The following is a 25,770-nucleotide window of genomic DNA, read 5'->3' on the forward strand; positions in this document are numbered from 1 at the left end:
CACACTCGAAATCTTCGTTCTTTCCATGTGGTATAACGAAAAGTGATATAGCTATTATATTTATTATTAACAAAATCATCTGACGACATGGTCTACGCAATAAAATGTTACAATATGATTAGAACAAACTACACTAAATTTCGATTACGCAAGCGATTCCTAAAAGTTTCACAACTAATATTGAAGTCGAACAAATGAAAAACAGAATTAAACATATAACACATTCGTTTTGTCCGTAGACTGTCCGGTGGAAAGGAATACGAAGAAAAGACGTAGGACGGAGAAACCTCGAAGTCACATTCACATTTAGCTTAGCTAGAATTTTAGGAGCGTCGATTGTCTCAAGAAGCAATTTTCCAACGAAGATCGCGCGTATATCGTCTCTTCTTTTAGCCAGTGTGTCCATGTTCAGCAGCTTGCATTGACTTTCATATGAAGGAAGCGCCATCGAGTATCTCCAAGGAGTATTCCGAAGCGCAAACCTGATAAATTTCCTCTGAACAGACTCAATTCGTACGGACCAAATATCAGTGTAAGGATTCCAGACAACCACTGCTGTTTCAAGGATTGAGCGGACGAGTGCATAGAAAAGGGTTCTTAAGCAGAACGGATCACGAAAGTTCTTAGCGATTTTCATTATGAATCCCAGATTTTTGGTCGCTTTAGCAATGATATTACTGTAGTGATTCTGGAAGGTAAGTCCACTATCCAAATGGACACCTAAATCTTTGACTACTTTCACTCGTTGGATGTTTTGCTGGTTAATATAAGTCATATTGTATCAGAATTTTCTTCTTACTGTAGCTGATCACTGTGCACTTCGCAACGCTGACGCTAAATGTATTACATGTGCACCATTCGTAGAAAACGTTAATCAATTTCTGCAGTTCGGAGCAATCGGTAACTAAATGAAAAGCAAGGAATATTTTGAGGTCATCAGCGTACACGATTCTGCATCCTAGGGGAAGTATCAGACATACATCATTGTAGTAAATCGAGAAAACGTTAACGGTGCAATGTTACTTCCTAGCGGAACGCCTGATATACTCTGGAAGTCACGGGAACGATTGTTCTCTAATTTCACAAAGAGTGAGCGGTCTACGAGGAAGGATTCCAACCATTGGACGAAAAAATCAGAGGCACCCAAACGTTTGAATTTTACAATCAAGCTGGAAATCCGGTTTCATTGCGTTTTTCGTTAACGAATGACCAGAAATAGGGATTGTTAACCGGTTTTACCGGTAACATCGTGTCATTTTCCATTACCGAATTACCGGTAATTTAACAATCATTAACCGGTAATTTCGGTAATTTTCATTTTTACACCATAAATAATATTTGGCTTTATGCCGCTTTGAAATATGACTCGAGAATCAAAATAAGATCGGAAAATGACAACCGACAGTGTTCCGCCGATTCTACGACCTCCGAACTTCAGTTCAATAAATCGCTGCTCGATCTGAAAACGAAACACAAGATAAGTTTCAGCGATGAAGAACTGACAGCGATAAAGAAATTGGTTGATGCCCTGGAACCAGTTCTGGTCGCTGTTAAACTGCTGTTGCGGAAGAAATGCAGCTTTATGAAGCTTACGTCAGATTGCAATTTGTACTAGAACAGCTATCGGAGCAATCATCAGAAATTACGAAGCAGCTGCTTGAAGCCCTGATTGGAAGGATTGCAGAAAGACGTTTCGTATACGCAGATCTACTGAATAATCTTTACTTATACAGATTTTTTTAGACTTTTTAAAACCCAGAATCTGTAGATACAGATTACAGATTTTCAGGATTTCATACAGAATATACAGATTTTTAAAGATAAGGTTCCAATTTTATACAACAATTATTTTTATTCAATGAATTTGAATAATTTTGTCCGATCACTTCACGAAAATTCTCCATTTCGAGAGCTCATTTCTTGATGAATTTACGAGATGTCGATATATATAATGCAATCGATTTGAACACTCCCTAACCATCTAATACTGTATAGATAATTATAAAATTGCCAAATATGGCGTTGCAGTGAGAACTTACAATGTTTCAAACATTTGTTCAGATTGCAAGGCGTTTCTTTAACACGGAACAATCGGTATAGTCAATGTTAGGAACAGGCATTGCGGTCTACACAAACGAGGCAGCCAACGTGGTTAGGGATTCTAACAATCCGAACATTGAAAACTATTCCTTTGGAGAAAATTGAAAATTCGGACTCTTGATCTAATTGATGAGTCTACCGAACTGGGAATCTTGAAAATTTTAGCTATTGTTGTTTGAAAATTTGATGAAAATAAGTTTCAGATAAAAGATTCATTCCATAGATCTATCGAGTTGCATTGAGTTCAACTCAATTCAACAAATAGTAAAGCTCAAATCAATGAATATTCTGAATTTATCTGCAACAAGCTTGCTCTCACTGGAATCCGTCGTTGAACGCAGTCTGCGGATGTTCAACGAACCAAACCAAACAGCGAATCGAATTTTACACCATTTGAACGACTCGATGAGCAAGTCTATTTCACTTATTTTGAACTACATTTTGTCATTGAATTTATTCAGATCAACTAGGAAACCAGAACTTTTTATTTTACTCTTTGGATAATATATGCCCAGAACAATACATCAAATCTAAGGACGCAGGATTAGACTTTGGAAATTTTGAGTAGAATCTATAGAACCCACAAAATCTTCGTGTGAGTTGAAGCTGTTGGAATAGGTATTGAATTGGATAAGAGTAGACAAATAACTACTGCTGAAATGATTGGTAAACGGTTGAACAATAAAAGTTCAAAAAATGTTAATATAAATGAAAACATACCGATTAATTTATGTAGCATAAAAGTTTCTCTCAGAACCTGTCCTTATCCTGATGTCCTTATGATTAAATGTCCCCTTTTCATTCGTTGGCAGTTATTCAGTTTTTGAATCTGCAAGCTACCATTGCAAGCCTTACATTTTTGTGTGTGCTCTAGAATATGTTATAATAAGAGTATTTACGTTGCGCAATGCAAACAAGCATGAAAAAATGCAACTGTTTAAACTTTCATTACACCTCAATGAAGCATTGTGTTTTACTACAATGTATATGTTTACTAGCGCTACGTGGTTACCTTAAACATCGTATAATAACTAAAGCTCAAATTATGGCTAAAAATTAGACTTATAAATACAATACAGATATCCATACAGATTTTCTGGAAAAGAACTAAGATAAAAAGATTTTTTCAGGTCGAAAACACAGATTTTATTATGGTAACCCTGATTTGAAATTGATCCTGACTTGATCAAATTTGATGATGATGATATTTATTCTGTAGCTCGACAACAGGAGGGAAAAAATCCACTTGGCGATGCGGAACCTGCAGAACAGTTGAGCATCAAGGAAAAATTTGAACGACAATTGCAACAAACAAAGGAAACAACGTCCAGCCCAAACTGAACGTCTATAAACGGATAGATGAAAACCCTCGAATTAGAGTTTTCGTAAAAGGGATCAGAGACAAATACATTAGAGGCGAATGAACTGCAAAGTTTAAAGCCTCTTAAAAACAAAGAAAGAAGAAGAAGACAAATACATGACAATGGTACTGGACATTGAACGGGCGTTTTCCTCTTCTGGAAACTTTGTTAATGAGATCCGATCGAGATTAGAAGGCGGTAAAGTTAACATTCTCTGTGACCTTAAGTATTACTTTAACCAACTTTCTGTAAAACAAACATTATCAATAAAAACCATTTCTTCAAGATAATTTTTTTTTAAGTATTTGTTTTTTTTTGAAGTATTTTTTTACCGGTATTTTACCGGTAATGAAATTTTCATTACCGAATAACCGGTTATTGAAAATTTGGCACGGTAATGCAATCCCTAACCAGAAACGTTTAGGATTTCGTTTCAAATCACGTTGTCTTCGCAAATTTTGTAATTTTTTGGACGAGAATTACATTACACTTGATTAGTTAGAATAGAGGTATCGGTTATAGTTCCTGTATCGACGACTGGCACCACAAAAATCACGTTTAGCCAGTGCATCATGTGTATGAGAATATTTTTTCAACGCAGCAGATCCGCAGCGTTTGAGTCGGCGAAGTCGTGCATTCGACCATTGGCTTAGGCTTCGGTTCTGGTCGGGGAACATGTTCACGTAGTAGTGTCATGAGCACTTGATTAAAAAGAGATACGACCGTATTCACGTCGCTTACATCTAGAAATGACCAGTGAATCAACTGTGAAGCCTCATACAAACCAGTATAATCGGCGCGGTGAAAATCTAACTCTCGGTCATCAGATAGATCATTGAACCGAACGAGAGACGGGCACTTGAGGTTGACGAGTAATGGGGGATGAAACGGTTCAGGATCGACGAGAACTTCAGATGATTCCATTACATTGCATTGATTGTCGGCCTCGACATTAACAAAACCCATATTCAAAGTACGGCTGAGGCAATTAACAAAAGAATTTATCTGCTTCATATCGAGCAACGTCATTCCATCAATGAGTGCTCTGTTTGCCGTAGTAAGCGTAGAATCAGCAGGATATAAATATGTCCAGAGGGCGAAGTATTTCAACTAAGGCCAGGTTGATTGTAGTCCCCAAACAACAAATGAAGGTCATGATGTCGCAGTTTTTCAGATATAGTCAGTGCAGATCCGATGTAACTTTCTATATAGTCCACAGAAGTAGAAGAATCTGGTGGGATATATACCCAGTACAGACAAAAGTCATCCTCACAGCAATAAAAACCACAGCATTTTTTCATCCTCGCCCAGCACAACTTCTATAACGCGCAGCACAAAAAACTTCCTAACGCAATGGAAGTGTCGTGACGGGACCGAAATTGTCTTCCTCGAACAAATGTCCCGGGGCGACGCAAAAATTCTATGAATCGGATATGAACAGAACAAATGATAGTCTTATCTGTTTATTTGTGGTTTGATAACAAATGAAATTTTCTTCTTAAGTTTCATGCCTATCAGTAATTGCGGTTATCCAATCATTTATAATCGGAATGATGTTCTCGAATATATCATTGTTGAGTTTGATCAAAAATGTATCCTGAAAACCTTTCTCTGGCAATCCTGTCCTCATATCCGAAAGAATTAGTGCCAGTGCACTGTTTTCGATGTTGATATTGCGAATCTGTTGTTGGAATGTGGATATAACAGTTGATGAGATGTCCTCCAAACTTCCAAATTGCTCAGTTAGATAGTCGTCCATTCCATCGGCTTTCGGGGAACTACTTTCGCATCTTGGCTCTTCAGCAGATGCAGACGGTTGAGGTTCATTAGCCGGTTTGCACATCTTCACTATACTTTCCCAGACGTTAACAATGAAGTTCTGATGTTTTTTAATTATTAATAAGCTTACAATTTCACATCCAAAGCCACAATTTTATTTAACACGTTGAGCCCTAGGGGCCGACGTTGAGCTTTTTGGTAGGGACTGGGACTGACAGTTATAAAACAATAAAATAAAAACATATACGGTTTGTTTTCGGATGTTTTACAAAATGTGACTACTTTCTAGTCGAATTGCTGACTATCTTCCTATTTATACAATAAGTATCTTTGGGAACTGGGACCGACACTTGTGCAAACGCTCTTGATGCACGCTGAATGGATAGCGCAGCAAGAAAAAATCGGGGCTTAACACGTTAATCTTGTTTTGACAACGAAAACTCCCAGAACTGATTCTTTGTTCTGTGCTAATGGGAAAATATTCGATCCAGTAAAGTTGAAGCGCGGATCGATGAAAACCTCTGCCCGGAAAAGTTTGTTCTCCTGAAGCTTCTTTAGTCGGTTCTTCAGTGCCAAGGTTAAATTGTGAATTTATAAATTTATGAATTTGTGAAATGTATGAATTTATGAGTTTATGAATTCATGAATTCATGAATTTATAAATTTTTGAATTTATGAATTTATGAATTTATGAATTTATGAATCCATGAATTTATGAATTTATGAATTTCTTAATTTATGAATTTACGTTTTTTTTATCTTCACTCATTTTCTGTCGCGACGAAAGCCTACGTTAAAAGTGCTAAAAATAATGATAAAATAAAACAAACATAAAAAATATATACATTTAAAATAATATAAAATAAAACAAGAAAAACGCTTTCGCGCTCCCGGTAGCAAGCGGCAAAAATGTGTTCATTCCATCCGAAACCACATCATTGTCATTCTCGCTCCCCCCGCTCGAAAAAGAAGCTCAATGCGAGTAGTCATGGATTCTATTCAACTTAACGATTGCATTGCTAGGCTCGTAGCGAAAATGAAGCAGCGTAACGATTTTCTCCTACTCTTTGTGCACCGAGAATGGCTACGCTCAGTTATGTTTAGAAATAGTTGCAACTCGCTGACGCGCGACTATCTTCATCGTTTGTCTACAACACGAAGAGAATACAGTAATCGTTCGCTAACTGGTCCTGGTTTAACTGGTCTGCTGTTCAACTGGGCGAACGTTAACTGGTTTAGAAGTATAACTTCGTAAACAATCGACGCCATATTCCAAAGGAAGATTTGCTGTGAGGGGCATTCGAATGTAATTTGAAATTTTATGAAAATTAATATTATTTTCGCATGACAAAAACATTGATTAAATTACAGAAAAATAATTTCCTCAAATTATATTTCATACCTTGTTGTCGGACTCAATGCATAGCTTCCATCGGAATCCTTTTGTTTATCCAATTTCAAGATCAACGCGAACCAAATAATTTATTGAAGTTCCCCTCGATTTTATTTGACGTTTTACATGCCGGACCAGTTAAAACGCGAATGTCGCTAACAGGCCTTCCCTTTTCGCCCAGTTAGCGAATGTTTACTATATTATTTGTTGCTTCGCTTCAGGGGGTAACGACAACTTGACGATGTGACGGGAATGACTATTGTCACCCCTGATAGGTACTTCTACCCTATACAAGATTCAATAAATTTCTCCAATATTTCGAATATGGCAAACAAAAACATATTTGCCGACTTCAAATGTGATATCTGCACAAGGAAAAAAGGAATGTTTCGGAAAAAAATCACAAATCTGAACACAATGGAATGTTAAAAAAAGGTAGAACCTTTATTGAAATTAGTATTATTTCAATCTCTCTTCCGTTATTTTATCTACTGTATGCTCTGATCCATATCTAATGAGAATAAAAGTTTGATTGTTTTACTATGCACTGCAGATGCAAACAGCACCTGTTGTATGGTACTATCGATTTGAATAATCCCAATCAGATCCAAGCAATATTTGCATTAATTGAAAGAGAATAATTGCAAAAATAAAATAATAGCGCTATTGAGAAAAAAAAACTGAAATTCTCTGAAGCCATAATAAATTAAATCATACATGTCGTCTTAATTGAAAAAAAACCTATTTACAAAACAAGAAATGTACCGATTAGGAATGTATATATCATCTCAATATTTCAACAAACCGAAAAAATGCAATTCTGTCTACATTTTGTTCTTGTTAAATCTATATGGCTCATGGTTCTTCCTGGTGACGTGTTACCTAACATTAAACTCTGAATGCATGTGATGCATTAGATGTTGAACTCAAAAATTATATTACAATAGCAATGCTTATGTGTGTTGTACTTGGAGCTGATAGTATGTGCTATGCTGTGTAATCAATTGGTTCAATACACAAATTTCATTATTTTTTTTTTGGATGTGCTCCTTGTGTTCATTTCACATTTTTGGAAAGGCGTATAAAATTATTGCAGTATAAAAATACTAGAGTATATATCTTACCAGTTTGTTTTGCTCTATTCTAGACCTCTGTTTGTGTTTCCACGTATCACATCCTGTCAATTTCCAACCAACGGTCTCATATTTCTAATATCAATTTGGGAACTAGCAGCCGGATTGTCTCCCGACTAGTTCGGATAATCGTCATCTTCTTGAGTAGACATCCCATTGTTGCTTCCTCCAATGCAGCAGAACCTGCTTGTATTAGGACCGAGATGAACGCTTTTCGTCAAATCTATGGTATCTTGACCTTGAGCGCGCAGTTCTCGCTCTGTGCTTTTCTCCAGCTTTTGCCATTGCTTCACGGCAAGTGCGAATGCTTCATACACATTTTCCGATGTTTTGGCCGAAGTTTCAATGAATGCTGCAATGTGATGCTGCTGGCACCACTCGGATACCTCTTCGGCGGTAACCTGCCGTTGCGAAGGTGACATATCCGTTTTAGTTCCAACTACAATGAATGGAAATCTGTCGGCCTTGACATCGTAGTACTTCAAAAATTCTTCTCGCCATTGAATTAACGCTCTGAAACTTGCCTTGTCATTGACAGCATAGGCTAGCAAACAAATATCAGATCCTCTGTAGAATGGGGTGCGTAGTGCTTTGAATCGTTCCTGACCAGCCGTATCCCAAATCTGAAAGCCAAAAATATGATTTATTTGATAAAACTTTTTTTTTATTTTCAAATATTTGGCACTAATGGCTGCCACGATAGCACTCATTTCTTTTATCTCTCTCCCTCACCCCTCGCCCGAAAATCAATTATTTTGCGAAACAGTGTGAAGAAAATGATCGCACATTTCCCATTACAGAGTAAAGACTAACGAACTCAGAGAAGACATCTCAACTAGCCGTGACCTCAACCTCATCCGTTTTTGGAATAACTGCCCTTAATTTTTAAACAAATATTTCTTTTGTCCTCATAAACATCAGGTTAATCCAAAAAACGACATGGAAATAAATGTACAATTAGTGCATAAAGTATGGAATTGAAACAAAAAAACGATTAAATTAGTAATCTATCCTCCAAGAAGAGGACTTACCTGCAGCGTGTATCTTTCTTTGTCCACTTGGATATCCTTGTTTAGAAACTCAACTCCAATTGTATGAAAGCTATTCGCATCAAAAAAGTTTGATACGAAACGGTTCATCAGACAGCTTTTTCCAACCCCGCCATCACCTGCAATAAACCATCGATATGCCAAGTCTATACATTAATGTGAAAACTATGTTTATACAATAACACCAACGAGAAATCAGCTGATTAATAGCGTGTCCGAGTTGACGGGCAGGATTTTGTTGTTTTAAAGTTTAATGTTAACGGATACATTGTACATTGGTGGACAAAAATATAAAATTTGAAGGTAAATCAGGTTTAACCCTCCCATACTCGCGCATTGATCTGTCAGACCGAGAAATCAATCATTCGTTCATTTCTCAGAAAACATCAACACTACAACTTTGCGATTCTCTCTAGCTTCGTTATTCGTCGTTCGTCATCGTTTAGCGTATCGCATGTGTTGGTACAGGGGTTTCCATTTCGGGCTTCCGAAAGTATACAGCCCTGCGCTGACAACCGTTTGACATAGCTGTCAACCAAAGCGTCATATCGTTAGTTGAATATCTGCCTGTAAAATGGATTGTTTAAGCATCGCACAACGTGTTAATTTTGTTAAATTATACTATAAAAATGATGAAAAACCGGCAAATGTTTTTCGATCATTACGGACGGATTTTGGTCGTCATGGACGGCCTACAGAGCACACAATCGCTAAAGTAGTGCGTAAATTCGAACAAACTGGATCCGTAGCGGATATTGTGAAACCTGTGCATCATCGTAATGTGCGTTCGGCCGAATATATTGCTGCTATTGCTGCCAGTGTGGAGAATGACCCGAATGTTTCGATTCCACGGCGTGCTCAGCAATTGGGCTTGTCAAACACATCATTGTGGCGAATTTTGCATTTGGACTTGCACCTACATCCATATAAAGTCCAACTGATACAAAAATTTGAGCGTGGTGACCATGGAATGCGTCGGGCATACGTCGATTGGGTGAACAAACAACAGCAGCAAAATGCTGAATTTTCGCATCAAATTTTCTTCAGCGATGAGGCACATTTCGAACTCGGTGGCTATGTGAACACCCAAAATTTCCGTATATGGGGCTCAGAAAATCCACACGTGATTGTTGAGAGACCATTGCATCCGCCAAAAGTCACTGTTTGGTGCGCATTCTTGATCTGGTGGAGTCATCGGGCCGTATTTCTTTGAAAATGAGGACGGCGAGACGGTAACTGTGAATGGTGAGCGCTATGGCCACAAGTTAACCGATTTTTGACGTAGGACTACGTCTAACCGGAAGATATAGCGGGTGAAATGGAAATCTAGGCACTGAACAAGTAGGAAAAAATGCAAGATTTGGAACGCTTATAACTCGAGTATTTCTCAATAGATCGCAAAGGTTTTTGCATCAATTGATAGGAAATATATCTACGCATCTATTATAACGAATAACATTTAAATTTTCTTGAGATAAATAATTGAATAATTGTGAAATATCAAGCATTGTCCAAATACACTATGTGCCCATTTTTGATTGGTCCATTTTGTGCTCCTCAAATCGTACTGACCAAAACGGGCAACCAGAGCAGCAGCGAAATAGAATGAAGCACGATTGGAAAATGAGAAAAAAAATGAGGGAAACATTGGTCGCAGTCTCACACATGCGTAATTCTCGAGCCAGCCAGTCAGCTTAAAAATCCCCGCTCCGCTGCCGTAACGATCATTCTCATCCAAACCGTACACCACATCGGTTCGCATCACAACACATCAACAAACCAACCCAAGCAGCCATGCCTGGACATAGTAAAGGAGGATAAGTGAAGGGAAAGGCAAAATCCCGCTCGAACCGTGTTGATCTGGAGTTCCCCGCAAGGGTAGCTAGGCCGAGCGCGTTAGTACCAGTGCATCAGTCCACCTAGCCGGCGTTATATAGTTTCGGCCGCCGAAGTGATCGAGTTAGCTGGCAAAGCTGCTGGCGACGATAAGAAAACCCGCATTCGGAACAGAACACATTGCAGCGAGTGGCGAGTGGCAAACGCAATCGCAAAACGGCATCAGGTAGCAGAAGAAAAAAGTTTGTTCTTTATACAAACTGCTTTGGTGGCAAATCCAGAACAAGGCGGCATCGAGGGCGTTCGAAATGGTTTTTTTCAAAACCACGAGTACTAAGTTTTCTAAATTGGAACCATTCCATAAAACAAGGCGCTTTTCAGGGCCATTAAACCTTCCAAAAAAGAGTTTAGGAAATAAAGTTCAATGCTTTCTAAAACATTATCCAAAATAATAATAAAACACAAATTGATGTTTTCATAATTTGTTTGCCAGGATCTGATGAGTATGTGAATTTGGCAGTTGTTCTGAGCTTATTGATAGTTGGGGACTTTCCCGATTATTCAATTTTCACCAATTCTTAAATTGTTTCCAGATTGAAAGTACAGTAATTTACAATTAGTTCGACATTTAGCTAATTGTAATGCGACTTATTTAGTTGGACATTTTTGTAAACATAGAGATCCAAATTATGACCCCACATTGAAAGTCGACACTGTACCACTGTCATCGCAAATGTTCAATTACAGGTTAAAATTACCTCCAATGCGACACTGAGTGGCGCTTCGGCACGTCGCATTGAATGTAATTTACTGTACAACATGTCACAAAGCTGGATGGGAAGAAATTTTCCAACTGTGAAAGCTGTGGAGAGTGGCAACAAATCGCTAAACAGGAAGGTTTAGCCGAACAAGATGGGGATATCGAGTGATAACAAAACAATAAACTCTTTAGACTTTTTGTGATCCTGAAAAGGACCCTTTTTAGCCTGTATGTGAATCCAACGAGCGAACAAATCGTAATGAATGTATTTTTTTGCCATCGCTCCCTTTTAACGCTCATTCGTTCGTCTCGTTGGACTCGCCCCTTTGGCTGAGTCTGCCGATTTGTCTCTATCCTGTGAGTGTGTACCGCTAGTGTATAAAACACGCGGACCCCAAAAAAATATCTTATTTTCTTCCAAACCGTAAACCCGTGTGGTTGTACGGCATCGGCATCGTGTACTCAACAAAGGAGGAAAAGAGAAGGGAAAGGCAAAATCCCGCTCGAACCGTGGTGGTCTGCAATTCATGTAGGTGTATCCGCCAATTGCACCGGAAGGGTAGCTAGGCCGAGCGCGTTAGTGCCTGTGTACCAGTCCACCTAGCCGGCGTTATATAGTTTCGGCCGCCGGAGTGATCGAGTTAGCTGACAAAGCTGCTCGCGACGATAAGAAAACCTGCATTCGGAACAGAACACATTCGGTTCGGTGGACATCAAGACAACAGGCAGTTGCAGCGAGTGGCGAGTGGCAAACGCAATCGCAAAACGGCATCAGGTAGCAGAAGAAAAAAGTTTGTTCTTTATACAAACTGCTTTGGTGGCAAATCCAGAACAAGGCGGCATCGAGGGCGTTCGAAATGGTTTTTTTTAAAACCACGAGTACTAAGTTTTCTAAATTGGAACCATTCCATAAAACACGGCGCTTATCAGGGCCATTAAACCTTTCAAAAAAGAGTTTACGGAATACAGTTCAATGCATTCTAAAATAATATCCAAAATAATAATAAAACACAAATTGATTTTTTTATAATTTGTTTGCCATGATGAGTATGTGAATTTGGCAGTTGTTCTGAGCTTATTGATGGTTGGGGACTTTCCCGATTATCCAATTTTCACCAAATCTTAATTTGCTTCTAGATTGAAAGTACAGTAATTTATATTTAGCTCGACATTGAGCTAATTGGGTGGATCTGTAATGCGACTTTTTTGTAAACATAGAGTTCGGGGTCCAAATTATGACCCCACATTGAAAGTCGACACTGTACCACTGTCATCGGAAATGTTCAATTACAGGTTTAAATCGCCTCAAATGTGACACTGAGTGTTTCTCCGGCACGTCGCATTAAATTTAATTTACTGACCAACATGTCATAAGCTGGATGGGAAGAAATTTTCCAACTGTGAAAGCTGTGGCGAGTGGCAAACGCAAAAGCTAAACAGGAAGGTTTAACCGAACAAGATGGGGATATCGAGTGATTAAACAGTAAACTAATCCATTTTTCAGGTAGATAGGTAGGTATTCACGTAGGAGAAGAAAATAAAACAATATATTTGAAATATATATTTAACAAAAGCTGTCCCCTTTGTATAGTCCTACGTCACTCCGGTTATGTCCCCGACATTACCCACCCGTCTTTATTTGCCACAAATTGAAGATATGGATACGGATGACATGTTGTTTCAGCAGGACGGCGCCACGTGCCACACAACACGACCGAACATGGCCATATTGCGAACGAAATTTGAGGGACTAGACTTTTTTTTTGTGGAGTTATGCGAAAGACCGTGTCTATGCCAACTCTCCGCAAACTCTTGAACATTTGAAAGACAACATTCGTGAAGTTATGACCGAGATACCGCCCCATATGTGCCGAAAAGTCATCGAAAATTACCTGTTCCGGGTCAAGGTGTGCGAGGAAGCCCTAGGTGGACATTTGAATGATGTTGCATTTCACACATAATGGCATAAACCAAACTTTAATTTGAAATAAAAGTTTCATCGAAATTCGAATTCTAAGTGTGTTTTATTTCAATTTACTTTCGGAATTTAAAGTTGGGAAACCCTGTACAATGGGGACGAGTGCCACTTTTTTAACACTTTCGGTCTGACACACCGACGCGAGTATAGGAGTAACTTTTTTTGGACAAGTGCCTTTTTTCATATTCCAGAATATTGTTGAATGAAATGTATAAATTAATGTTAGTGGCGTGGAATATCTATTGCATATAATGCATAAGATCATTACCTGACTATTCTTATTCGATTTCAGTCCTTTTTGTAACTGGATTGAACGGATCCATATATTAACTATTCGTCGTTAGATTCATACGTTCAAATGCAAAATATAAATGTTTGACTTTACATTTACACACTTGTGAAAGAATTCCACTTGTGGAATAATTTTGAACAGTAAACTATAAACTAATCGGTGGCTATTCGGGGAGATATTTTTTTATAATGAACAATATCGACGAGAATAAAAGAAAAAGAAAAGGAAGTTTCTAGAAATCCTTTTATATCATCTTTTCATGCCCCATCTAAAAAGGCTTTAATTCTTAGTTTACTTTTAATTTATAACAGTGAAAAATTCGAATTTCGTTATTTGTGTTGGAGTATCAAAAATTACTCTGTTTGAGGAGGCTGAATTAGATGACTTTTAAACATAATAAAGATGAAGAAAACATTGGAGTTTTTTGGAGTTTTTTCATTCAATCATACCTTCTCCTTCAAATAAATGTCAATAAAGTCTGAAAAATACACAATGGCAACATTACAGAGAAGTTCAATTTTCGGTCTGTGACACCGTGCGCGAGTATACGTGTTATGATTTTGCACGCGAGTACAGGAGGGTTAAATAAATGTTTTATCCTTCCGTTTATCCACATTATGAAGAGACTCTGTGTCCCCGCAGCAGAGTCGGCAACCCATTGACAAGTAGAAAAGCTGTCAGAGTAAAAAAAGCAGTACGTGTGGTTCATTTAATATTCTTTCTTTTCGCTAAAGATTAAAACATCATTACAATTATTGAAAATCATTTTATTAGTTCAGCATTGTTAACCCTTTTATAGGACTGAACAAAAATTGTACTACATAACCTCAATCTCTGGAGGCCCGTAAATCGAATAAGGCCCACTGCTTTGTAAGACAGATATAAAAACTAACTACAGTGACTCAAACCTGTAATCGTACTTCACTTTGCAGATTTCTTTTCCCTTCTTTTGAATGTCGAAAACAAGCTTCCGGAACATTCTATTTAGATAAAGTCACAGTGTCATATGAGAGTTAAAAGGTTTGCTATCTGTTTTCAGAATAATGGTTTTTATTTCTCTACAAATGGCGAATGTATGGAAATTGGCTCAAACTCATATTCGTACGCTGGTTGAAATCTCTACTTGATTTCGAAGGCGTTGGCCAATTTCCGAATTCCATCATTCCAATTCCATCAAGGAATATTTCTCAATTTTTCCATCAAGTGGTTTTTAAAATCGTCATTTAAAAAAAAAATGGTTTCTAAATTTCTTACACGTATAACTTCCTTGGTTTTTTTACTGCGATTGGTGTCGGAAGATTGTGGAGGAATATCAATAACTTTTGAGTAATTGTAATGTAACCATGTGTGAACTTTATATGTCTTGAGCTCTGGGTCATTGTCTTGGTAAAACCTGAATCCTCGATTTCATCCCATGTTGTTGACAATTTGTTTCATATTATCCTTCAGGATGTTCATGTAAACGTTCTGATCCATTACACCATCGATAAAAACCAAATTGAGCAAACAAAAAGCTTGTAATGTGCAAGGGCAACTTGAATGCCCGAGCACAGAGGGACAAACCGTTTCTCAGCAAAAAAAAATCAGTATCGCAAATTTACGGGCAAACGTATGCCGGCCGACGCTCGGTCGGACCTTACTAAAGGATCGTCTCCTATGTTTCAAACTAACCGGGCAATCGATGGAACACAGGTTAGTTTGCGAAAGGCCGCTTAAATACCACAAATCCAATACGCATTTTCGTAGCACAAAACACTGCATACAACAATACAACAATACACACGTGCTCTCCAGCTGATGTTTTTTCAGGGTTGATGGCAATAGCGTGATTGTCATTTTGTAATCCGAGCAAACGTGATTTGAAGAATTTCGATAACTTATTGTGCTCATTCAAAAAGGCTTCCAGCTCGTCGGAGATGCTCCCTTCTTCTTCTTCTTCAATGGCACTAACGTTCCTAGAGGAACTTCGCCGTCTCAACGTAGTATTACTTGCGTCATTTTTATTTGTACTTAGTTGAGATTTCTATGCCAAATAACACGCCTTGAATGCATTCTGAGTGGCAAGCTCTAGAATACGCGTGATCACAGTGCAAGTCGGAGGAAATTTCTTTGACGAAAAATTCCCCCGACCAGAACGGGAATCGAACCCGAACACCCGGCATGTTAGTTATGACGCTAACCACTCGGCCAAGGGAGCACAAGATGCTCCCTGCTTTAGATGAATTCTCGCGTAACTTTTGAAAAGGTCCAATGTAACATTTTCGTCAACTCGAGAAAAACGAAGTTGAAGACCCGAACATTATTCCGCGAATTGTCTTAAAAGTTATCGATCTTTATCGCTCCTCTCACCACTAGCGATCAAGAATAGCTCTCCAAAACCAATCGTAGCTGTTGTTCCGTGATTTGAGTTTAAAGTTGAAGCCAAGGAGCGAAAAATGTTACATTGGACGTTTTGACTGCCCGCGTTTGCACATTGGACATATTACGTTGCACGATAAGAATTTGAAACTAACTACTAAACAACAATACAAAAATCAGCATTTCGTTCTAAAGGCAGATTATTATTGTTATCACCCGTTGAATTGAACTGAAATCGATAACAACTACTGTAAGAAACAAAAACTCAAAACGACCGAAGTACGACTTCGTGTTGTTTTGACTGCTTTGTTACTTCGGACGATTCGGGCATCGGAGGAAAGTGGCGTCCGAAGTAACAGCTGGGTGCTTAAAATCCGAATCTGTACATTGGATATTTTTTGTATCGGCGATAAAAAGATGAAGAAAATAGATACGTGAACGATTGTTTTTGTAATGCATTCAATGATTGAAGACTAATAGCGTGCATCCATTAACTCGATTTGTTTACATTTGTTACATAGGACCTTTTCAAAAGTTACGCGAGAATTGATGTTACTTGTGTATTTGTAGATGGATGCTCAATGAAGCGGGCGTTACGCCATCAATCATTGAACAACTTAAATGAATTCGTTCTGTTGAAAAAACGAACAACGGTTAAATTATTAGAATATTTTTGACACAAAAATAATAAAATCGCAATTAAAAATAGGGAATTGGGGTCAAAATTTAAGGTTATATGTATGGTATGAAGTCAAATTTTTGAAAAAAAATATCCAGATCTGTTGGAGATTGCCAACTGATTCGGATCAGGAATTTCCAAAATAATAATAACGCAGCAAACCGACGACTGGGGTTTATAATTGGGCGATATATTATTATTTTCCTGTAAATTACATAGTATTAGTTTACAATACCCTAATTATAGAAGAGCCTTCACGAAACTAAATACATTTTAAAAAGACTTACGTTTAGTCCTTCCCTGTGTGCTACCTAATCCTGTCTATCAATCATATTAAGAGCTTCTTGTAGATCAATTGTTCAATGTACCAGCGTTTCTTGTAGCTATTTAGGTAAAGTTAGGTTAACATTAGTGGTAAGTCTTAGTTTTACATTTATTGTAGAAATTGTAATAAATATTAATTTACCATACTTGAATTCATATAACGTAGGCTCCAAACTGATTTTCATAGTATTTGATACAATTCAGTAATTTTAATTTTAATTTCAACCTCAACTGGCGATGTGCACTTGCTCTTGCTTGTGCCTTTTTCTATCAACTATTCTGTTTTTTTCTCAAGGATTACTATTCAGTGTTTTTTTCGTAACCTGTTGTGCCAGTTGTATTGCCTCTTCTTCCGTATCGACGCTGACTAACATGTCATCCACGTAATGACGCTTTTGAATAACGTTTGCTGCTGTTGGATACTGCTCTCTGAACCGCTCTGCATTCATGTTCTTCGCATATTGTGCACTGCTTGGAGAACAGCATGCACCAAAAGTCATAACACGCATCACATAGTTTGACAGCTGACCGTCCTCATCTCTCCAAAAAATGAGTTGACATAGTTGATCTTCGTCCCGTATCAAAACTTGATGGAACATCTCTCGCAGATCACCTGTTAATCCAATTGCACGCTCACGAAACTGGATGAGAATAGAGAATAACGACGCAAGTTGATCAGGCCCCGTCATTCAGCGACTTTCCGAAAGCAGTGGCTGCAGCATCCCACACGATGCGAAATTTTCCTGGCTTGTTGGGGTTCGTAACTGGGAACACAGGAAGGTACCACATGCGACGGTTCGGGCGAGTAAGTTCCTCCTTGGATAGCTTTCGGATATAACCTTTGTGTAGGTAATCAGCAATTTTCTGCTTCAAGACTCCTGCAAGTGAAGCATCCGTCATCAAACGTTTCTCGAGGCATTGGAACCGACGCATTGCCATGGCTTGACTATCTGGAAGACGGACATCGTCATTGCGCCAGAGTAGTCCGGTCTCGTAATGAGTCCCCGTGAATCTGGTAAGGGATTGAAGAAGAGATTGTGCCCGTTGTTCGTCTATGGAGAGCAGAGATTTTTCCGATTTAACTACACCTAAACTATCCAAGGAGAAATATGCTTTCATCGCTTGATGTAAGTCTTCATCTGAATGCTTCTCACACGGACAAATATGGAAAATCGAATGTACAAAATTGGTTGCTTCGTTTTCAATGGCACCTCCACACGCTGTCCAGCCTAGGCGAGTCTTCACTGCAAGCGGTTGACTTGGATCTCCTTCACAACTCTTGAGGACGAGAGTGAGATGTTGGTCCTTCATCCCAATTAGAATTCTTGGTCGTACAGCTTCGTAGGAGGTGATCGGAAGGTTTCGAAGATGTGGATACAGGCGAGATAATTCTTCCATGTTTAGCGTTTGTGGTGGAAGTAATAATTCGTTGACCGTCCGTACTCCACTAAGGCTGAATTTCTTTGATTCGTTTCGTATTCCAGCAATTTCAAGGTTTACAACTCGTGAGGTTTCTTCTTGACGCTGTGTGCCGCCTGTCCAGTGCAAGCAGAGGGGTTTTACTTCCCCTTCAAGTCTCAGCTCATCCGCCAGATCACTGTCCATTAATGTCAAACTTGATCCGTTATCCAGGAAGGCGAAGGTACATATCGTGCCATGTTTGCCATGTAGCCGTACTGGCAAGTAGCAAAATAGCGTTCTGCTCGACTTTACTCGATGAGTATGGCATCCCTGATGGGTTGAACCCAGACTTGATTGAGGAATTTTGGAGTGATTACTTGAACTAGTCGCTTCTACGGTTTCAGCATTCGGTGGTTTTTTCTCGTCGTTATGTAATAACTCATGGTGTTTAAACTGACAACCGTTTTTACCACACAATCTTGCTTGGCATCCCCCATAGTGTCGTCGCAGGCATCTACGACACAGTCCGTATTCTCTCACAATCGCCCATCGTGAGTCACGCGACATTTCTAGAAATCGTTTACATTTACAGATGGACTTGCAAATCCCTTTACATATCGTGCAGCTTCCGCTGGTTGTTTTCACAGAATATGATTTTTGGGAAGTTGTTTCCGGAGGGACGTTCTCGGAGTGAGAGTTGACGAAAGTGTTGCCTTTTTTACTCCCACGAGTTTCACTACGCGCTGTTTTTATGTCTCCGATAACATTCGGAATGGTTATAGCGCTAGCAGCCTCTGCGAGGGAATATAGCCAGTGGCTAAAGGATACTAAGTTGACTGCCGGCAGCGTTTGCCTGTACTGGGCCCAATTTAGTTTTATGGACGAAGGCAGTTTGCTAACCAATTCATGCATCAACGATACGTTGTAGAGGTGCTCCTCTAATCCGCAGGCGTCCACTGTGGCGCAGAAATTATCCACGCTGACAGCGAAATCTACAAGAGTCTCCAGCTTGTCTTCTCTCAACGCTGGCAGTGAGTTGATCTTTGCGATTAGTGTATGTACGATGGCTTCCGGCTGTCCAAATAACATTTTTAAAGTCGCCATTACACCAGCCACATTTGCCGGATGCATCAAGCGACTTTTGACCGCTTCGTATGCTCGCCCTTTCAGACTTTTTTGCAATCGGATGATGTTTTCGGCATCCGAAAATCCACAAATCGCCGTCGTGTTGTTGAAGGATGACAAAAATAGTGGCCACTCCTCTGGATTACCGGAAAACGTGGGTAGCTCCTTGGAGATTGCTTGACGCGCTGCCAGCTGTTTTCGGGTTAGCGGGCACTCTTCTATGTCATCAACATCATATGCTGGAGGGTAGTTATTTTGTTGTTGAGGAACTGGAACAAAAGCCTGACGCGGTACCTCGCACGTGTTTTGCGGTAACGGAACGCAGTTGTTTCGTTGTGTGTTGACTTGTAAACGGTTGCAGGTCGTGCGGCCGCGAGGAGGCGGATTCCCTGGTTGGTTTTCGTTTTGGATTACCGTTTCATTCATCCATTCCTCTACGCGACTTATGGAACCACCAGCATTCGAGCCATCTTCACTCGCCATTTCCTCTAGTATCTTGTACTTCTTCTCCAGGAATTCTTTATCCTTGGCTGATTCATCTGCAACTCGTCGACGTTCTAATTCACGTTCCTCCTCTAGTTTTTGCAGCTTCAGATAGAGGAGTGTATTGGTCGATCGCTTTGAGAATGCAGGTTTCCTTGGCAACGACTCTTTTGTATATGAACTCGGATGACTCGATACAAGATTTGCTGAGTGTTTCGGTGGAAGTGATGTGGTGTTCTTTTGTTGAACGAAGGATGATGATAAAGTTCCAGGAAGGGTTGCTAGTTGTTTCTGACCTTGACTACCAAGCTGCTCATGAGGTTTGATGGTATTTGAATTCGTTTCCTGGACACCGGTTGCAGTTTCGCATTTGGCACAACTCCAGGGATGTTTCTCAGTTACCTGTGTTACCCCAACACATTGGTAGTGATGCCATATTTGGCATACATCACAGCACACCATCTGGCTTGTGTTTTCTCCACGACATATCGGACACGACCGCCTAGGAACGGATACTTCTGAATGTTGCTTAACCACTTTTTGCGTTCCACCTTGACCACCAGTTTCCTTCTTCGCTACATCATTGTTGATTCTCGAACGTAAACCGTATATATAGAAGAAGATAAAAATGGATTTCTGTCTTTCTGTCTGATTCTTATGAACTCGGAAACTACTGAACCGATCGACATGAAAATTGGTATGTAGGGGTTTTTGGGGCCGGGGAAGGTTTTCATGATAGTTTGAGACCCCTCCCCTCTCTCTAAGAGGGGCTGCCATACAAATGAAACATAAATTTCTGCATTACTCGAGAATTAATCAAACAAACGAAATCAAATTTGGCATGTGGAAGTTTTAGAGTGCAATAAATGATTCTATGGTGGTTAGATACTCCTCCTCCCTTCCTAGGATGGACTGTCATACGAATGAAAAACAAATTTCTGCATTACTCGAAAACTAATCAAGCAAATGGACCAAATCTGGCATGTGAAGATTTTAGGGGACACGGAATGTTTCTATGGTGAATAGACATTCCATCACCCTCTCTAAGGGGGAAGAGGAGAGGGGTCTGTCTTTATTCTATCATATTTTCTGTATCAAACATTTATTCCATGTAACGGAGAAACATGTTATTTGCAAGTGGTTGAAAAATGTTGAACGAGAATTGTGTCTAAAAACAATCTGATATTATAATGATGATTTTTGGTAGAAGTACTAGGAATTTTTCAGTAAATGGTAAATTCAACGGGGTCGGTTAGAAGATCAATTAATGAACAGTTCTGCGATTGGACTCATGAACATGCGCTTAGTAAGAAAACGTGAATGTTTGAAAGTATTGATAACAAAAAACAAATTTTGGTCGGGACGAAGTTTGCCGGGTCGGCTAGTATATGACTAAAAATGAGGCACAAATACGAAAAATATATATTTTTACATGAAAACTATGTTTCATCAATACAGAAATTATTGAACTATAAATCTGTAAGGTCGTGTACATCAGTGATCAGATGATGTGCCATGACCAAAACAAAAAAAAGCAAGACTCTACCATTCACTGACAAATTTCGGGAAGGTTTATAGATTTACTAGGGAACTCACTTTCGCGGATAATCAGCACCGCGGATCAACCGCTCGCGGATAATCGAGGTTCTACTGTATAAAGTTCCCACATTACAATTACTCAAAAGTTACTGATATTCCTCCACAATCATCCGACATCAATCCCAGTAAAAACTAAGGAAGTTATACGTGTAAGAAATTTAGAAACCATTTAAAAATAATTTTCATATTCCTTCCGAATACACCAAAAAACTCGTAGATAAGGCTAAGGACAGCTAAAGATAGTTGCAATGAACAAGGGATACCATACTAATGATGGAATTCGGAAATTGGCCAACGCCTTCGAAATCAAGTAGAGATTTCAATCAGCGTACGATTATGAGTTTGAGTCAATTTTCATACATTTGCACATACATTCTCCATTTTTCGAGAAATAAAAACCATTATTCTGGAAACAGATAGCAAATCTTTTAATTCTCATATAACACTATGACTTTAGCTGTATAAAATGTTCCGGAAGCTTGTTTTCGACTTTCAAAAGAAGAGAAAAGAGGTCTGCAATGTGGAGTACGATTGCGGGTTTGAGCCACTGTATGTGACATAATTATAAAAATACTTAGTTCTAGCTTTGAAGCAAATAAACAGCTATCAAAACGCAATGGATGACTTTTTTTCCTGGCCTCCGGCGACACTCTATTTTGTTACTTCCTGGAATTTTGCCAAATCAAAAGAAACCCAGAAAAATGTTTCAATTAACACAACGACAAATTATGAAAATTCGTTGTTTTTGCACTGGATTATTGCATGAAAACAAAACAAAAAAACTAAACAAGTGAATAATTGAACTGCCATGCAGAAATGATTGGAGCTCGAAAAACGACTAAAATATGCGTAGGTCGTATACTTTCTTTTGGAGAATAATGGCCTCAAATGCATCCAGACCTATCATTGAGTTTTGTGATTAATGCGGAGTTTGAATACGGATATGATCCACTGCAGAATTAAGTCCAAAAAAAACATTAATACGTGGCTCACTGAATGTTATTGACAAACTTGAAGATATTACATCATGCCGAAATTTGAAACTCATCTACATGAAAGCTTCAGCGGCAAAACCTGCGAAGTATTAATTAATACTGAGCAGACAGACTGCCACATGGAGTATGCACTCACAACACATTCTAAATCTTTCAAAAAGCTTTACATCGTTCAAACACCAACGATACTATTGATATCAGTGGTATATGAGAACATACATGAAGGAGAAACATAATTATGATCGTGGCTGATCATGAAATTCTGATATGTTCTTTCTCTGTGGTATTAACATTCTACACCTGATTTCCGCCACCAAAACAATCACTACGTAATATCGAACATAAGTATGACTCACTAGATGTGTTCATCTGAAACATTATGAGATGACAATTTACGTTGAGATGAAACTGTGCATAGTGTAATAAATGAAGCTCATAATCTTATCATTAGAACATACAAAGCTTTGCTTTGCTTTGTATGTTTTTTTCGTTTCAATGGGCCAATAATTACGATCGATGCTAAGTTTATATTTGTGAGCTTAAGAATTCGCTCATAAATTAGTTCGTTATATCATTAAAGCTAGAAGTATGAAAACAAGGATTACAACACTCACCTAAGATCACAACTTTTAGTAATACATTTTTGCTCGGTGGTCTCATGTTCGTCATTTTACTGTAAACAGACTGCCTTCGTTTCTATTTCAATGTTAAGTTTATGTAAAAGTATCAACACACCAACTATATTTGGGACCACTGCAAATAGAAACTGCACGATGATTGTTTGTAACACAAATTTTTGTATTTGTGCAGAGTTTATGAACAGCAGCAGATATCTACCAGACGATACTCATTTATTTCCAATTGTATGCTTGATACTTCTGATCCAATATTCTTCACAATATAATCAAACAAAACCAATCGGAACACAAAAACAGCTGCATCAGCTAATTGTCACATTATTTGTCTTATTACACTAATGTTTATTGATACTGTGTCCCAATATACACATATTCTTGGAACGACGAATATAAACATCAAAACATCACTAAATTCTCGAATTCGCTAATAAACTAAAAGTAACCGAATCAGCCATTATATGAAATAGGTGAGATGTCTATGTGCACTAGCATCGTTTTGGCCGAAATCGGGTTGAAATCATCTTGAATACGATTCGTGGTTCATGGCAGGCAGTACAGCTGTTTGGTCAAATCCAAGGCGCTTATATCAATATATAACAGGTGAAGCAACATCATCACTTCAAAAAGACGGTTGTTACGGTTTGTGGAGCGGGGGTTGTTTGTTTTGTTATTGCTAGGATACGCTATTTTTGCATTTTCCCATGCGAGAGTAGTGAAAATGAGAATGAAAATCTACAAAATCACCGCTTCTTTTTCATAAAATTCGCGAAAGCGGAACATAGCAGGCATCGTTCGAATAAGCGTCGTAGCAGTTTGTAGACAGCCGCCGGCAGCGATCTGATGCCGTTTGTAAACAATACCGACAGCAATTCCAATATGGCTGAAAGTGCATTTCATATGATTGTTTCACCTGGTATATATAGAGGCACCTTGGGTCAAATCAATCCCAGTACACGCAATGCATTCATGAAAGGTACAAGATGCTGGAACCGCTGGAAAATGAAAGGAGGGAAGATTTTCAAATCTGTGACGTCCTAGATTATGTTTATGTATGTTACTTTTCTTATAATAGTCCACTACATTTAAAAAGTAAAAATAAGCAGATGAAATGAATGAATTAGTTTGTTTTTCTTAAATCAATGCTAGCGTTCAAAATCATAAGGGCCCAGCTGATATTTTAGCAGAAACTGAAATTTCAGTATTATTGAGGTGTTCTAAACTTAATTTCAATTCATTTTTGCTTATCGTTACGTCGATCAAAAACGTAAATGAACAAAGTCAAAGTCACATAATCTTTTTTCCTTTGTCGGGGAACATTTGACAGTGCATGGGAAAAAAGGTTGCAAGTTTTTTTCATGTACGATGCACTTGAAAAATAAACTAAATTGATTCCGTATGACCTTGATTGAGACGAAAAGTTTTCCACTTGTATGTTAGTTTTAGACGAATGAAGTATTCAGCATCCTAATTGTGAATAAAGTAATTTCAATTGCTGACAAGAGATAAAATTCCATTAGGTCGCTCTAAAATCCAAACATAGTAGACATTAGAATAGTGTTTCTGATATAAGAAGAAGGCAAAGAAAAAAATAAACATTTTTAATTTTAATATTTTTTGGAAATCTGTAATAAAGTTCTGTATATTCTTTTTCAAAGTTATATGTGTTAAATACTTATGACAGATATACAGCTGTACTACCGTTGTACTTCGAAAATTGTATGTCTTTCACCATGTACAGCGCTAGAACCATGCAAGCAACTCGGTACAATCGCTGTACCTGTACCGACCTATTTTACCGCTGTACATGGCTACAGTTGTACTGTGCGCAGCGCCACAAATGGTTAGTGGTGGGTAGCATGAACAAACTGAATCAAAACACTTGGTAAATATTCTTTAAATTGACTTTCTCTTGAGTTAATAACTCAGATTGGAAACTTGTTTGTTGTGTTTGATAGTTTAGACACTAAATAAAAACCTTTTTCATTGAAATATGTGGTGAAAATTGGAAAAATTTCTGATTGTCAGTTCGACATACGGTACAATGTACAACCAAAGTATGTCTGTCATGGTACGATAGTACCTGTACAACGCTGTACTCTTACAGCGCAAGTACAGCTGTATGTCTGTCCCTGGTATAACATTCAATGTTGTACCATTTGAGTGACTGACTGGTATGCCCCATATGTGAAGTTCCTATCTTCCTTGCTACTAATACAATGAAAGTTTAACACAACCAAAACCCGTGAATCTTCCCACCTTCTATTCTTCATCTCGGCTGGAACTAATGTGATAGCGAATTCGTTTTTAAGAGCCCCCGCATACTACAGACTTTCTGTCAACCAACAGTTTGGTCGGGTCGGCCTTCTGGTGCAAAAACCGACCCAACTGAATCAGTGTGATGTGCGCACATGCATACCTCTCGGTACTGATTAAGAAGCCGACCAAACTACCCAACAAACATTAAATCATATAATTTTGCACGTGCCA

General features: G+C 38.6%; 1 protein-coding gene across 1 annotated transcript; it reads right to left on the reverse strand.

The window, feature by feature from the left end:
* Positions 1 to 7,056: 7,056 nt before the first annotated feature.
* LOC129778693 (ras-related protein Rab-9B) lies at positions 7,057 to 23,677 on the reverse strand. The gene is made up of 3 exons (XM_055785758.1): positions 23,260 to 23,677; positions 8,798 to 8,934; positions 7,057 to 8,389 (listed from the first exon to the last, which is right to left on the reverse strand). Exons 1-3 carry the CDS (start codon positions 23,312 to 23,314, stop codon positions 7,883 to 7,885), a joined length of 699 nt encoding a protein of 232 aa, XP_055641733.1. The 5' UTR covers positions 23,315 to 23,677; the 3' UTR covers positions 7,057 to 7,882.
* Positions 23,678 to 25,770: the final 2,093 nt, after the last annotated feature.

Source organism: Toxorhynchites rutilus, chromosome 3 (assembly GCF_029784135.1).
Source record: "Toxorhynchites rutilus septentrionalis strain SRP chromosome 3, ASM2978413v1, whole genome shotgun sequence".
NCBI lineage: Eukaryota > Metazoa > Arthropoda > Insecta > Diptera > Culicidae > Toxorhynchites > Toxorhynchites rutilus.

Bases quoted from the DNA above. Each gene is read 5' to 3' on its own strand.
- LOC129778693 (XM_055785758.1), bottom strand. From the start codon at position 23,314: ATGACGAACATGAGACCACCGAGCAAAAATGTATTACTAAAAGTTGTG. The intron at 8,935-23,259 runs GTGAGTGTTGTA...GGTTTATTGCAG, and splicing joins ACTAAAAGTTGTGATCTTAG to GTGATGGCGGGGTTGGAAAA. The intron at 8,390-8,797 runs GTAAGTCCTCTT...TTTGGCTTTCAG, and splicing joins AAGAAAGATACACGCTGCAG to ATTTGGGATACGGCTGGTCA.